The sequence below is a fragment of the Eurytemora carolleeae genome, unplaced genomic scaffold (assembly GCF_000591075.1).
Source record: "Eurytemora carolleeae unplaced genomic scaffold, Eaff_2.0 scaffold305, whole genome shotgun sequence".
NCBI classification, from domain to species: domain Eukaryota; kingdom Metazoa; phylum Arthropoda; class Copepoda; order Calanoida; family Temoridae; genus Eurytemora; species Eurytemora carolleeae.
In genome coordinates, this window is record NW_019396192.1 from 136,643 (window position 1) to 153,826 (window position 17,184).

The 17,184-nt window shown below is 32.2% G+C and overlaps 1 protein-coding gene across 1 annotated transcript; it reads right to left on the reverse strand.

Annotated features, from left to right (window-relative positions):
- Window positions 1-5: 5 nt before the first annotated feature.
- Window positions 6-15,888, reverse strand: LOC111697769 (uncharacterized). The gene is made up of 10 exons (XM_023467888.1): window positions 15,791-15,888; window positions 14,091-14,177; window positions 9,164-9,192; window positions 8,560-8,838; window positions 8,304-8,405; window positions 7,277-7,378; window positions 5,264-5,362; window positions 3,101-3,211; window positions 1,493-1,550; window positions 6-1,096 (listed from the first exon to the last, which is right to left on the reverse strand). Exons 1-10 carry the CDS (start codon window positions 15,827-15,829, stop codon window positions 1,016-1,018), a joined length of 987 nt encoding a protein of 328 aa, XP_023323656.1. The 5' UTR covers window positions 15,830-15,888; the 3' UTR covers window positions 6-1,015.
- Between the last annotated feature and the right edge of the window lie 1,296 nt (window positions 15,889-17,184).

Genomic DNA, 17,184 nt, shown 5'->3' on the forward strand with positions numbered 1-17,184 from the left:
ACAAGGATAATACAATTCATATTGTCTAATCACAAGGGCTTAATACAATTCATATTGTCTAATCACAAGGATTTAATACAATTCATATTGTCTAATCACAAGGACTTAATACAATTCATATTGTCTAATCGCAAGGACTTAATACAATTAATATCAACTGTTCACAAGGATTTTATACAATTAATAATAACTAATCACATGGACTTAAAACTTCAAGATGGCTGATTATAAGAACTTAACAATTTAAATTATCTAAAAATATATAAATATGTTAAATGTATATACACTAAAATGTCTTAAAATTACAATTAAATTCTTTAAACGTTAGATTAATAGAATCCCCCTGTAGAAACAATTTGTGCTAATTAATGATTATATAAGAAGGAATGATATAATAATAAAAGCGTTTTAGATTATCATAAATCAAATTAACAATTAGGGTCTAACACAATTCAGTTTGCGCTCACTTTAACTGGAGCAACATACTGTTAGTTTGCGCTCACTTTAGCTGGAGCAACATACTGTTAGTTTGCGCTCACTTTAGCTGGAGCAACATACTGTTTAGTTTGAGCTCACTTTAGCTGGAGCAACATACTGTTTAGTTTTCTCTCACTTTAGCTGGAGCAACATACTGTTTAGTTAGCTCTCACTTTAGTTGGAGCAACATGCTGTTTAGTTTTCGCTCAATTTAGCTGGAGCAACAAACTGTTTAGTTTGCTGTTACTTTAGCTGGAGCAACATACTGTTTAGTTTGTGTTCTGTTCACTATAGTTGAAGCAACATACTGTTCAGTTTGCGCTTACCTTAGCTGGAGCAACATACTGTTTAGTTTGTGCTTACTTTAGCTGGAGCAACATACTGTTTAGTTTGCGCCCAATTTAGCCTGAGCAACATACGGTTTAGTTTGTGTTCTGTTCACTATAATTGGAGCAACATACTGTTTAGTTTGCGCTCACTTTAGCTGGAGCAACATACTGTTTAGTTTGCTGTTACTTTAGCTGGAGCAACATACTGTTTAGTTTGCGGTTACTTTAGCTGGAGCAACATACCATTTAGGCATAGCACGCAGATCTTCTGGTCCCCGAATACTATACTTCTAAAACAAATAATTTAGAATGCACTCCATGATAAACTTAAGAAATTGAATGAAGGGTCTGTAGGCATGTCCGATTCACAATGGTACCCTTTAAAGCTCTGCTCTATCTGTTCAAGCATCCATGAGGTTTTCTCTAATAAAGTGACTTGCGGATTTATGCTGCAGAGAAAGTGTAGGAAGTTAACAGCCTTCAACATTTTAAGACAGAACAACGAAAATATCTTCCTAATTGTTACTTAGATAGAGGTTAAAGGGGTCCCACTGTGAATCGGACATGGTAGATTTTAATGACATCTTACTTAAAAGAACATTTACAGTTCCTTTAAGGAATCAATAAATTGAAATCTGTAAATAAATTCACATTGCACATTGCATAATTAATCAAAATTATTTTACCTGAAAATCGCTTCTAGTTGTCGATTTACCCAGAAACCTGTCATCTGATATAGCTGATCTAAACATAGATATATCTGATATAGCTGATCTAAACATAGATATATCTGATATAGCTGATCTATACATAGATATATCAGATATACCTGATCTAAACATAGATATATCTGATATAGCTGATCTAAACATAGATATATAAGATATACCTGATCTAAACATAGATATATCAGATATAGCTGATCTAAACATAGATATATCTGATATAGCTGATCTAAACATAGATATATCAGATATACCTGATCTAAACATAGATATTTAAGACCTACCTGATCTAAACATAGATATATTTGATATACCAGATCTAAACATAGATATATCAGATATAGCTGATCTAAACATAGATATATCTGATATAGCTTATCTAAACATAGATATATCTGATATACCTGATCTAAACATAGATATATCAGATATACCAGATCTAAACATAGATATATCAAATATACCAGATCTTACTACACATAGATTTATCAGATATAGCTTACCTAAACATAGATATATCTGATTTAGCTGATCTATACATAGATATATCAGATATACCTGATCTAAACATAGATATATCTGATATAGCTGATCTAAACATAGTTATATCTGATATAGCTTATCTAAACATAGATATATCAGACATACCTGATCTAAACATAGATATATCTGATATAGCTGATCTAAACATAGATATATCAGACATACCTGATCTAAACATAGATATATCTGATATACCTGATCTAAACATAGATATATCAGATATACCAGATCTAAACATAGATATATCTGATATACCTGATCTAAACATAGATATATCAGATATACCAGATCTACACATAGATTTATCAGATATAGCTTACCTAAACATAGATATATCTGATTTAGCTGATCTAAACATAGATATATCTGATATAGCTGAGCTAAACATAGATATATCTGATATGCCTGATCTAAACATAGATATATCTGATATACCTGATCTTAACATAAGTATATCAGATATACCTGATCTAAACATAGATATATTTGATATAGCTGATCTAAACATAGATATATCAGATATAGCTGATCTAAACATAGATATATCAGATATAGCTGATCTATACATAGATATATCAGATATAGCTGATCTATACATAGATATATCAGCTGATCTAAACATAGATATATAAGATATACCTGATCTAAACCTAAATTTCTTATGTATAAATATAAAGTAGTAATAGTAAGGGTACATCTGGCATTACCCTCTTTTCATGTAAAGTCACATGAAATTAGGATTGCAGTATTTTTAATTATTTTACTAACTTGAGTGTATCCCTGTCTCTAGGATCAACTCTAACCCTTGGGACGGATTCTCTAGTATAATCATGCTTATCCTGTATTTTACTTACTTGAGTGTATCCCTGCCTCTAGGATCAACTTTAACCCTTGGGACGGATTTTCCAGAATACTCATGCTTATCCTGTATTTTACTTACTTGAGTGTATCCCTGTCTCTAGGATCAACTTTAACCCTTGGGACGGATTCTCCAGAATACTCATGCTTATCCTGTATTTTACTTACTTGAGTGTATCCCTGCCTCTAGGATCAACTTTAACCCTTGGGACGGATTCTCCAGAATACTCATGCTTATCTGTTCTAAACTGCATTGATCCGTTCAACGACAAATTGTCTCTGAAAAACAAGTTATGACATACAAAAACGGTATTTCATTTACAGGGTTACCCACAAAAGATCAGAGTTTAACATGACCTCAGACTCTTTAAATATGGCAATTCGAAGGTATAATTTGGAGTAGTTTATCAATCTATATAATAAAACAAGACATTCGATCGTATATAGATTTGTTTCCTATAGCCGGCTAAACGGCTGGACCGAATAGTCTGAAACATTTTGTGGACACTCATGGGGGGCCGGGGGGTGTTATCGGCTAAAAAAATTGGATTTTTTTCTCAACATTTCTGTTAAAATTTTTTTCCACGGGCAACGCCAGGCCCTTCAGCTAGTATTTAATGATTTTAAAGATTATGAGACGTGAACAGCTGAATGAAGGGATGCAGGAAGCAAGTATTATTTCGAGATTTGCGAAATTTTATTCTAGATGTCTCTTTTTAAAAAGTTCACTATATCTAGACCGGATTATTTTTCAGATCAGTTGATTTCATATCATATCTTTGTTGTAATATCAGGGGCGTTCACCGAAAGTATATTTATAGCTTCGCTCGTCACAGCAAGAAAATTTTAGGAATAGTCTCAAATGTGATCCATCAGAGTCTGTTTTAGACTTCTTAAGAGCGAATAAAAGAAATGATAGATTGAGTATTTAATGTAGGAAGGACATTCGAGGATTTTTCTGGTTTTGATTCACGTTTAAGATCCATAATCACTGTAATCTCCTCTGGTTTTATGTTAGAGACTTTGGGATAAAAGAATTGAGTCTTAGTAACAAACTCTGATTTTCTAATACCTATATTTTTTCCACCTGATGGTGTAATCCTTTGATATTTCAAACTTAGATTTTTTCATCTAACAGAATTCATAGTTTGAAATATCTAAGGTCTACGGCATTGGATTACAAAGATATAGAGATTATAAAATCAGTGTTTGTGAGAAAGATTCAATTCCTTTAACCCAGATCTTTGTCATTTTGTCTTTTTAAGATTTTGATTTATAACTTTGTTTACAGTGTAAAGCGTACACCAAGCTGTCTGGCAAACGTACTTCTTGAACCCTTGCTAATAGGGTTTCAACAATTGTCAACATTTTTGACCTTTTTTGGAGTCTTGATGATCTTTCCCGGACATGTCATAATCCTTCAAATATTATATTTTTCCTTCTTAACCCCATTAAACCATCATTAAAATTCATAAAATTGGTTTAAAATGCGTTCTAGATTATGTGTTAGGGTTCCATGCTTAGTTTTTGCATCTAATCACTATAGTTTCAGTAGAAATAAATATTTCCATTTACTGATAGCGCCGATTGAAAGATTCATAGCTCTGATTGAATATCGAGATAGATAGAAAGATAGATGTTACCGCCATATTTCTATTGGTTCAGAATAGACAACAAACACATGACTGAACCCTGATTGGATCAGGCGCTAATGTAACCGGCATACAGGAGTGTAATAGAAACATTTTTGGGTAACTGAGCCTCCAACGTGTATTTTTTCTCTGGTTAATATTCCATATATTCCTGTGCAACGAAGCTAATCAACCTTCAGAAGAACACTCCTTACATCACAATAATAATCTACTTGACGCCAACCTGGCCAAAAATGCATCCGGCATAGATAGTGAACTTTTAAAAAAAATTACAGGGCTATGACATCTAGAAGTACCACAAAAACAATTTTGCAGAACTGTTCGGCCGCACCTCGTGTATTCCGTATATTTCGTACAGTCATCTTAGAGAGTCTTATCCTTTTAGAGGAACCCTGTATGCACACAACGACACACATATTTTGAATGATTTTGGGAACATTTAGAAAATAAAATTGTTTAACCCTTAGTTAAAATAAGCTAAAATTCGTGAGATATATGCTCCAAATTCGTGAGATGCTCCTAATTCGTGAGATATATGCTCTTAATTTGTGAGATTTATGCTTCTAATTTCTACATGTTTTTGTTCATTCCTTAAACGAACAAAACAGTTTGATATTATTATTAAGTCTTTGAGATGTAATGCAAATCTAAAAGAATATGTTTTATGATAGAATTATACCTTGGTCTTTGACTGGTCGGTCTCTGTAATAGAGCTGATCTTGAATGTTGGTAATTTTGTTTATAAAAATCCATCTCCCCTTTCAACTCCAAATTATCCCTGAAGAAAGATTAATTACCTATAAAAAAGGTAACAAAGATAACTTAATCATGGCTGGTCTTAATTGTATGTATCCAATAAACATTAAAACGATTGAATCAACAAGGCACATTTTTTTGCGGTAACTCACCACATAAAATTCTTTCTTACATAATCTGTAATTGTACAGTACAGCTTACTCGAGCTGGTCAAAAATCGGCCCGGTACTTGAAATGAACCTGAGTTAACAGTGTCACTTTTTACCCCATTAGGTTTTCTTTCCGGTCCTAGATAAAACGTTGCCTCAAAATAAGTAACAAGTACTAGTACAATATTTTTGGGAAATCCGACGATGAAAATAAGAAAAATCTGCGAACTTCTAAATTATTATTATTTCATAAAATGCAAAAAGCTTGCAAAAACGCTTAGATTTTTCCAAAAATGGACACGAGGCGCACCCTCTAAATATAAACCTGGTTTAATATATTTCTTTTTGAAAAGTATGGAAAATGAAATAATAGTACTAGTCAAGTATGTAAAGTTAGGAAGATGCCCTTTAACCGGTGCTAAAATTGTCAAACCTTCCCTTTAACAGGAACTGACTGAAAATGCATTAGCAAACAGGATACTTGCGGAGTAAACATACATTAATGTTTGTAAACATTAGTAAACATTGATGTTTTGTGGTCAGGGTAGGTTGTGTGGTTTGGGTGCTGGCTTAAACTCATTAAAACTATAATAGGGTAGGAAGGATTCATTTAGAAAAATCAGCTATATGATTTAAACAGAAAATGATATTTCAATAATAGTTTCTAGTTCTCCTGCTAGAAACCTTAACATTGGTTTCCTAGTTCTCCTTCTAGAAACATTTACCTTGGTTTCCTAGTTCTCCTTCTAGAAACCTACATTGGTTTCCTAGTTCTCCTTCTAGAAACCTTTACCTTGGTTTCCTAGTTCTCTATCTAGAAACCTACATTGGTTTCCTAGCTCTCCATCTAGAAACCTTTACATTGGTTTCCTAATTCTCCTTCTAGAAACCTTTACCTTGGTTTCCTAGTTCTCCTTCTAGAAACCTTTACCTTGGTTTCCTTCTCCTTCTAGAAACCTTTACCTTGGTTTCCTAGTTCTCCTTCTAGAAACCTACATTGGTTTCCTAGTTCTCCTTCTAGAAACCTTTACCTTGCTTTCCTAGTTCTCTATCTAGAAACCTTTACATTGGTTTCCTAGTTCTCTATCTAGAAACCTTTACATTGGTTTCCTAATTCTCCATCTAGAAACCTGCATTGGTTTCCTAGTTCTCCTTCTAGAAACCTATACCTTGGTTTCCTAGTTCTCCTTTTAGGAACCTATACCTTGGTTTCCTAGGTCTCTATCTAGAAACCTTTACCTTGGTTTCCTAGTTCTCCTTCTAGAAACCTTTACCTTGGTTTCCTAGTTCTCATTCTAGAAACCTTCCTTGGTTTCCTAGTTCTCCTTCCAGAAACCTACCTTGGTTTCCTAGTTCTCCATCTAGAAACCTTTACATTGGTTTCCTAATTCTCCTTCTAGAAACTTTTACATTAGTTTCCTAGTTCTCCTTCTAGAAACCTACCTTGGTTTCCTAGCTCTCCATCTAGAAACCTTTACATTGGTTTCCTAGTTCTCTATCTAGAAACCTTTACATTGGTTTCCTAGTTCTCCTTCCAGAAACCTACCTTGGTTTCCTAGTTCTCCATCTAGAAACCTATACTTTGGTTTCCTAATTCTCCTTCCGGAAACTTTTACATTAGTTTCCTAGTTCTCCTTCTAGAAACCTACCTTGGTTTCCTAGTTCTTCTTCTAGAAACCTTTACATTGGTTTCCTAGTTCTCCTTCTAGAAACCTTTACCTTGGTTTCCTAGTTCTCCTTCTAAAAACCTATACCTTGGTTTCCTAGTTATCCATCTAGAAACCTACCTTGGTTTCCTAGTTGCAGTTCTAGATGATTCAGCACTAAATGAACTGGGTTGATATCTATATGTTGTATAATCTATATCTCCTTCTAGAGCCAAATTGTCCCTGAAAGGTACACTATTTTGATAAAATATTTAGTCTGCATAAAGTCTTTGAATTTTAAACAGATGATTAGCTTTTCAGTAAATTGATCACATTTTCAATTCTGGAATAAACAGTTTTCTTTATGATAGGGATCGGTTAATAGAAAGAGGAAAAACGCTATTATTAGATCAATTGTGCCAGCCTTTGTTTCCTAGTTCTCCATCTAGAAACCTATACCTTGGTTTCCTAGTTCTGCTTCTAGAAACCTACCTTGGTGTCCTAGTTCTCCTTCTAGAAAACTTTAAATTGGTTTCCTAGTTCTCCTTCTAGAAACCTATACCTTGGTTTCCTAGGTCTCCTTCTAGAAACCTTTAAATTGGTATCCTAGTTCTCCTTCTAGAAACCTATACCTTGGTTTCCTAGGTCTAAATCTAGAAACCTACCTTGGTTTTCTAGTTCTCCTTCTAGAAACCGACCTTGGTTTCCTAGTTCTCCTTCTAGAAACCTACCTTGGTTTCCTAGTTCTCCTTCTAGGAACCTACCTCGGTTTCCTAGTTTTCCTTCTAGAAACCCATACTTTTGTTCCCTAGGACTCTATCTAGAAACCTACCTTCGTTTTCTAGTTCTCCTTCTAGAAACCGACCATGGTTTCCTAGTTCTCCTTCTAGAAACCTATACCTTGGTTTCCTAGTTCTCCTTCTAGAAACCTATACCTTGGTTTCCTAGATCTCTATCTAGAAACATACCTTGGTTTCCTAGTTCTCCTTCTAGAAACCTACCTTGGTTTCTTAGTTCCCCTTCCAGAAACCTACCTTGGTTTCCTAGTTCTCCTTTTAGAAACCTACCTTGGTTTCCTAGTTCTCAATCTAGAAACCTATACCTTGGTTTCCTAGTTTTCCTTCTAGAAACCTACCTTGGTTTCTTAGTTATCCATCTAGAAACCTACCTTGGTTTCCTAGTTGCAGTTCTAGATGATTCAGCACTAAATGAACTGGGTTGATATCTATATGTTGTATAATCTATATCTCCTTCTAGAGCCAAATTGTCCCTGAAAGGTAAAATATTTTGATAAAATATTTAATCTGCATAAAGTCTTTGAATTTTAAACAGATGATTAGCTTATCAGTATATTAAAATATGTACATAATAGTAGTCTATGCTAGCCAGAGTAGAATAAATATTTTGAATATGAATTGGTTGACCTTGGTTTCATATTGACGGATGTAAATGAGTATCCGTTCCATCGACCAGGGTTGAAAGAGGATGTGTCCAGGTTGGATGAACTTGTTGATATTCTCCTACTGCTGAACATAGTGTCAGGTCTAGAGGATGGGAACCGTGTTCCAAGGTTTCCACTCTCCTCCAGGCCCGGAGCAACATAGGTATAATCTGAGTCTGGATGTAGGTTCGGAAAGAATGAAGGTTTGTTGCTCCGGGTTGTCTCTGGTCTGGGATCTGTATCCCCTCCGTCATAACTCCACCTTAGAATCAAAATTATATGAAAAATAATATTTGATTTTCTGAACAAGGTTCGCCATAATGGTTTAGATTTTCTTGTATTTTACACCCTACCGGAGAAGTTTAAAAAATGGCCAAGAGTTTAAAATTATTGAAAACGTGAAAATCTAAGTGTTCAGTGATGATAGACAAGGATTGCTTATAATAATTACTGAATTTTTTGTAATTTACAAATTTGCACTGTACTGCATTGTATTTTACTTTCTTGTACTGTTTTGTACTGTACTGTACTGGACTTTACTATATTGTACTGTACTGTGTTTGTACTTGTTGTTGTTAATTTGTTACCTTCTGTTAATCTGCTGTGTTGTTGAATCCTAAAAAATAGAATAAAATTAGATCCCAAGATATTCTCATAAAATATGCAGAACTAAACCCAATCAGATATAGAGACAGTGTGCAGTCCCAGTAAACATGGGAAAGGATTTTAAGTCGCACTTTATTTTATTTCACAAAAATACGGAGATGTCACAAACTAAGACAATTCAGTTTTCCTCGATTAATTAAAGAAAAATTAAAGTCTTTAATCTTTATTTTTACAATTGCAACAGAGCAGGGACATCGTTTTGGAACACATTTTAGTGACAAACTAAAATTTTCTAGTCCCTATATCTTTGCAACCTGATGGTGTAAATTTTTGCTATTTCAAACTTAAATTTTCTCAATCAACATATAAGTAAGTTTGAAATATTTCGGTTTACTACATCTGGTCGCAAAGATATATGGATTTATTTTTTAAAAATCGCTTTTGATTTCTTTTGGAATTAATCAACCAAATAATCTTTTAATTGATCAATAGTTTAAAATAATTTTTCATGTGTGTTTGAGATTAAAACAGAATATATTAATTTTCCCAGTTTGACTTTCTAATTTTTCTGAATAATGTTTTCTTTGCATACTTTTTCTATTAAAGTTTGGAGAAGAAAATATAAGATAAAACTGTGTTTAAATATCTTTCTACAGGCAGGACAGGGAGAATTTACGACTCACGGCAAACTAAAATAAATTGTAAGTAATATTGAAATCTTATATGTTTTCAATCATAACTCCTCTTATTGAAAAGATATTGAGAAGAACAAAATATGTTCAGAATTTTTAATATGTAACCAGACCTGGGAACTTTAGAATGGATAACCTTTTATCCCAACTACTTAAACCGAATTAGAAACTTTTAATTTTAGTCCTTAATCCACTCTTTTTCTCTCTCTTTGGATATCTGCACATAGTTTTCTCCAATGAGAGTGAGAAATATAGTTCGTAAATTGTATTGACCAATGACAGCCTTGAAAATAAATTCTATCCCATGAGAGAAATCCGAAATTTTAACAAATAAAGCATTTGTTGTCGGCCATTTTGTAAATTAATCGGTGAAGAAAAATATTCAATAATACGGTTAAAGATTCTTTTTTAACCGATTTTGACTAATATATTAATAAATAAATGGGTAAGAAATTAAGTGATGGTCCTTTCAGTCACGAAAACCAACATATCTGGCGTTCCTAGAATCAAATTTGTTGATCTAGATATTTAATCTCGAGACTAACATAATCTCGAGATTATGGTAATCTCGAGATTAGCAAAAAGAGAAGATTAAGCGTTAATCCTCATATCCACCATTTTAAAGTTCCCAGCCCTAATAAATTTGATTTTCTCATTTTGAGAAAAAATAATTTTTCCTGTCATATACAGTGTAACCCACAAAGGATGAGACTGTAAAGACGACCCAAAACTCTAAAAATATGACGATTTTAAGCTTGATTTTTTTGTTGCTGTATTCAATTGAGTAATTTGTTGGTTTACTAAATAATTAAGCAAAAAAATAAACAATTTTTGACCTACAAGGTAACCTAATTCAAGAAAACGGACATAACAAATTCAGTAAATCGTCTCTGAAGTCTCATCCTTTGCGGGTAACTCTGTATTAGAAATTCAAAACATTTTTGTTCTTCTCAATAGCTCTTCATTAGGAGGAGTTATAATTGAAAACATATTATATTTCAATCATACGTGCAATTTATTTTACTCTGACGTGTGCTGCAGTCAGTTCTAAATTTACTTTAGTTTGACGTGTGCTGCAGTCAGTTCTAAATTTACTTTAGTTTAACGTGTGCTGTAGTCAGTTCTAAATTTACTTTAGTTTCACGTGTGCTGCAGTCAGTTCTAAATTTACTTTTGTTTGACGTGTGCTGCAGTCAGTTCTAAATTTACTTTTGTTTGACGTGTGCTGCAGTCAGTTCTAAATTTAGTTTAGTTTGACGTGTGCTGCAGTCAGTTCTAAATTTAGTTTAGTTTGACGTGTGCTGCAGTCAGTTCTAAATTTACTTCAGTTTGACGTGTGCTGCAGTCAGTTCTAAATTTACTTTAGTTTGGCGTGTTCTGCAGTCAGTTCTAAATTTACTTTAGTTTGACGTGTGCTGCAGTCAGTTCTAAATTTACTTTAGTTTGGCGTGTGCTGCAGTCAGTTCTAAATTTTGAGCCTAGCTGTCAAGTCATCTTTTAAAGATTAAATTAGAAGCTGCACTGCACTTTTGCTTTTATGTTAGAAGCCTTTCAAGGATTGGATCTAGTTTCCCTTATGCTCAATGCTCCTTCCTTCCGTTTTGATCTTGTGAAATTCTTCTTTTTCTTTCTTTTCTTATTAAAAAACTAAATCCAATTTAAAACCATATCTGTATAGTTGCTGTAAATCTCATAATGGTTTGATAAACATTTGGAATTATTCTATAGTCAAAGCTTTCTGTCTCAATTTATAAAGGAAATTGAGTCTTTGCCACAAACTCTCATTTTCTAATCCCCATTTCTTTGCAACCCACACCTCCCCGGAAGCGATTTTGACCTCGTTGTTACGACCATTTTTCTAATTAGTATATATATATATCCTAATCCAAAAACGTGACCTAAAAAGTAAACTTTGTCCGCCTTCATTGTTTATCTTGCAGAAATATTATAGACACAGCCTTTTAATGTTTATAGCAGACATACTTAGGACTTTTGAAATCTGAGCTGCAACCCTTTTGAACGTACTTTTTGCTAACATATGACGTCTCCGACTGTGGCCGTCCGAAGTGCGGTATAACACGACCCCTTTCGGCGAAAACAAATAAACATCTAACGGTCAAACAATGTATCGAGTACGGAGACACACAAAGTACGTCTTAAATACGCCCTTTAATTTGGGAAGACTCGGGCTCAGGTATTACAATTTTAATTCTGAACAAAAACGATTTCAAATTTGTAATTCAATTCCCATGTTTAATGGGACACCCTGTATGAAGTTAGACAATAACAGTCCGTTTTATGTAAATGGATCTCATGTTTTCTAAATCCATCTTTGTATGAAATATTGGAAGCATGTTGGAAAACTGTTAAACACAACCAGAGAATAGTTTATGTAAATGCAAATGCATTTATTTCCTTTTTATGTAGTTTCTGAATTTATATTTTATTCTTTATCAGAGAAAAAGGAATATTTATTTATGCCAGAAGTCAACATGTTTCCCATTGGGGCTAGTTTTAATATAAAATAGAAGAAATGAAGAAAATGTAAAAAACTATGAATTGTATAATGTATATGGACAGAGAAGTAAAAACATCTCAAATATTAATTGTAATTAATTTGCACGCACCGTTTCTTTACAGATATAACTTTGAAATTCTATTTAAAATTTATTATTGTTATAATTATAAATAAAAATAATTGAAGACAAGGGTCGTTTACATCTCACTGTGAAGTAAAAAATAATACATCACAGAGACTGGTTTTACTATCTAAATTAAAGAATATGTGGGCTGGACCTGGGCAATTATTCTTTACAAAATCTTGTTTCAGCGCTGTCCCAATTACGTCACAGGAAAATGTAAAGAAACACGATCAGCCTTTCCTTAGTTTAACCTCTCCTTAGTTTAACCTCTTCTAAGTTTAACCTCTCCTTAGTTTAACCTCTCCTTAGTTTAACCTCTCCTCAGTTTAACCTCTCTTTAGTTTAACCTCTTCTTAGTTTAACTTTTTCTTAGTTTAACCTCTCTTTAGTTTAACCTCTCCTTAGTTTAACCTCTCCTTAGTTTAACCTCTCCTTATTTTAACCTCTCTTTAGCTTAACCTCTCTTTAGTTTAACCTCTCCTTATTTTAAACTCTCTTTAGTTTAACCTCTCCTTAGTTTAACCTCTCCTTAGTTTAAACTCTTTTCAGTTTACCTCTCCTTAATTTAACCTCTCCTTAGTTTAATCTCTCCTTAGTTTAACCTCTCCTTAGTTTAACCTCTCCTTAGTTTAACCTCTCCTTAGTTTAAACTATCCTTAGTTTAACCTCTCCTTAGTTTAACCTCTTTTTAATTTAACCTCTCCTTAGTTTAAACTCTCCTTAGTTTGACCTCTCCTTAGTTTAACCTCTCCTTAGTTTTACCTCTCCTTAGTTTAACCTCTCCTTAGTTTAACCTCTTCTTAGTTTAACCTCTCCTTAGTTTAACCTATGCTTAGTTTAACCTCTCTATAGTTTAACCTCTTCTTAGTTTAACCTCTCCCTTAGTTTAACCTCTCCTTAGTTTAACCTCTCCTTAGTTTAACCTCTCCTTAGTTTAACCTCTCCTTAGTTTAACCTCTCCTTAGTTTAACCTCTCCTTATTTTAACCTCTCCTTAGTTTGACCTCTCCTTGGTTTAACCTCTTCTTAGTTTAACCTCTCCTTAGTTTAACCTTTTCTTAGTTTAACCTCTCCTTAGTTTTACCTCTCCTTAGTTTAACCTCTCCTTAGTTTAACCTCTCTTAGTTTAACCTCTCCTTAGTTTGACCTCTCCTTAGTTTAACCTCTCCTTAGTTTAACCTCTTCTTAGTTTAACCTCTCCTTAGTTTTACCTCTCCTTAGTTTTACCTCTCCTTAGTTTAACCTCTCCTTTGCTTAACCTCTTCTTTGTTTAACATCTCCTTAGTTTAACCTCTCCTTAGTTTAACATCTCCTTAGTTTAACCTCTCCTTGGTTTAACATCTCCTTAGTTTAACCTCTCCTTAGTTTAACCTTTTCTTAGTTTAACCTCTCCTTAGTTTAACCTCTCCTTAGTTTAACCTCTTCTTAGTTTAACCTCTCCTTAGTTTAACCTCTTCTTAGTTTAACCTTTCCTTAGTTTTACCTCTCCTTAGTTTAACCTCTCCTTAGTTTAACCTCTCCTTAGTTTACCCGTGTGTATGTACAATATGTACATAAATATTACATAAATATTACCTTGTAAGCTGCAAGAGCTGTGGGTAGCGGAGGTATAGTCGGCAGAATATCATCTTCATTATCATTATAGTATTTTTCATCCTCGTACTATAGTACATAAACATAATGAGAGTTGGAATTATATTATTATTATCATTATAGTACTTTTCATCCTTGAACTATAGTACATAAACATAATGATAGTTGGAAGAATATCATTATTATTATCATAGTACTTTTTATCCTTGTACTACAGTACATTAACATAAATATAGTTGGAAGAATATCATCTTCATTATCATTATGGTACTTTTCATTCTTGTACTACAGCACATACACTTAATGATAGTTGGAAGAATATCATTATTATTATCATAGTACTTTTTATCCTTGTACTACAGTACATTAACATAAATATAGTTGGAAGAATACCATCTTCATTATCATTATAGTACTTTTCATTCGTGTACTATAGTACATAAACGTAATGATAGTCATTAGATATCCATGTTTTTGTTTATTTAAATATTTTTCTTCATTTTTTGTTTCTGAGGAAAAAAACTCGAGAATTTCACAGAAATATAAGCACTTTTCGAGTCAGAAAAATGACAGTATCTTCGACATTTTTAATCAGATTTCAATGGTACCGTTGTACATCGAGCATACCTATCTTAGCATGTAGGGTCACTTAAAAATACGCTGACAGTCCTTTTAACTCGGCTTTAGCATGATACTCGCAGAGAAAATTACGGAATCAAACTTATTTTTTCTAATTACAATTAATGCAAGGGACTTCATCCTAATTTTTGCAAATATTTGTTTCCAGACACTTTATTTCATGTGAACTATTTTGATATAAAATTAAATCCATATTTCGTGGTTTTTTGCTTTGTTTGATTTTTGTTATATCAACCTTGTCCAATTCTACATCGATTGAATCAATTAAAATAGAAAGCTTGAAGCACAGCTACTCGAATAATAAACTACATTTTCAAGGCTAATTTATAACAATGAAATAATAAAATGCATTAGTATTAGTAATATTGCAAGTAATTTTCCATCGAAGTTAGAATCAGAAGTTAGAAAGTATTATTTAGTATTATCTACAACCCTAAAAACAAATAAATGAATGGAGTGAACCAAAAACCTATTTTTATTTGGGATAGACTGGTTACGATTATTCAATCTTTTTTTTCGTATAGTGTTCTGGTGGGTCTTTTCAAATTGGAGATGTGCTCCATTTTTTACTTGTAGAAATACACTTGAAGATTGAAAAATAATTTTTTTTTAGATTGTAGTGTTCTTAATTTTTATGCCCTTCAAGATCTTTTTAGGTGGGCAACGTTATACCTATACACGTAATACTTAGAGATGGTTTTACATTTGTTGACGACTCATTGAAATCATCCTTTTCTCTTTCTCCGATTTTATAAAACATTAAGTTGCATTTTGCAAAGTTTTCCAGGATGTTTGTGCCGAATTTTGCATAGCTATGCTTTTCAAAACAAACGTCAATAATTCATATCTTGCACAAAGGTTAGAGAGTATGCAAACAGCGTGGTAGCAAAACTTTTTTCTACAAAAGTTGAAAATCTTTTGGATAATTTTAAGAATATTTCATTTTACCATTTGCCACTGTTTGACCGAATTTTCAAAAAATATCATATTTGCGATGTTTTAAAGCAAAAAATCATAACGAAGTAAAAAAAAACTTGATTAACCTGATTTCCATACAGTTCGCTCCAATCTGCAGCGCACATTTTTTTACTTCTAAATCTTTACTCCTAAATCTATATCTAATTCTGAAATATAAATCTATAGATATAAGTTTCTAATTCTGAAATATCAATCTCTAAATATTAGTTTCTAATTCTGAAATATAAATCTCTAAATATAAGTTTCCAATTCTGAAATATAAATCTTTAAATATGAGTTTCTAATTCTGAAATATAAATCTTTAAATATTAGTTTCCAATTCTGAAATATAAATCTCTAAATAAAAGTTTCTAATTCTGAAATATATATCTTTAAATATGAGTTTCTAATTCTGAAATTTAAATCTCTAAATAAAAGTTTCCAATTCTGAAATATAAATCTCTAAATATAAGTTTCCAATTCTGAAATATAAATCTTTAAATATGAGTTTCTAATTCTGAAATATAAATCTTTAAATATTAGTTTCTAATTCTGAAATATAAATCTCTAAGTATAAGTTTCTAATTCTAAAAAACAAATCTTTAAATATTAGTTTCTAATTCTGAAAAATGATCTCTAAATATAAGTTTCTAATTCTGAAATATAAATCTCTAAATATAAGTTTCTAATTCTGAAATATAAATCTCTAAATATGAGTTTCTAATTCTGAAATATAAATCTCTAAATATTAGTTTCTAATTCTGAAATATAAATCTCTAAATATTAGTTTCTAATTCTGAAATATTAATCTCTAAATATTAGTTTCTAATTCTGAAATATTAATCTCTAAATATTAGTTTCTAATTAATATAAATCTCTAAATATTAGTTTCTAATTCTGAAATATTAATCTCTAAATATTAGTTTCTAATTCTGAAATATTAATCTCTAAATATTAGTTTCTAATTCTGAAATATTAATCTCTAAATATTAGTTTCTAATTCTGAAATATAAAAAGTACGAATCGAGGAAATTGTACTGTCAATATTGTCAATTTAAATATCTATAAATAGGTTCTTTATACCTCTCTATTTATTGTAAAAAACGTGACAGGCGAATAGGACGTTACACGATATGACACGATATCATTCTCTTACTGTAATTTTATTGGAAATACCGCAAATGAAATTTTAACTAGTATAAAAACAGTTGCAATGTCAAAGGAATGCATGTGTTCTGGTAATTGGGGTTAATGGCCACCTTTGGCTTGTCCTCACTATCTGGTATATACACATTGCACCAGGGCTCTTGTATTCTTGTATTTAGAATCTGTTTGTTTACTTTTCGTCTACTGGATAACATGAATGAATCTAAAGCACATACAATGGTGTTTTTTTTTTATAGCAGCATTACTAAATAAAAGCTTAGCATTAAATTCAAACCACCTGGGAAGGTTTATGTCCAGAACAGCTCGGCAGGAA

Bases quoted from the DNA above. Each gene is read 5' to 3' on its own strand.
- LOC111697769 (XM_023467888.1), bottom strand. From the start codon at position 15,829: ATGTGCGCTGCAGATTGGAGCGAACTGTATGGAAATCAG. The intron at 14,178-15,790 runs GTTAATCAAGTT...TATGTACTATAG, and splicing joins GCGAACTGTATGGAAATCAG to TACGAGGATGAAAAATACTA. The intron at 8,406-8,559 runs GTCAACCAATTC...TTTACCTTTCAG, and splicing joins TCCGTCAATATGAAACCAAG to GGACAATTTGGCTCTAGAAG.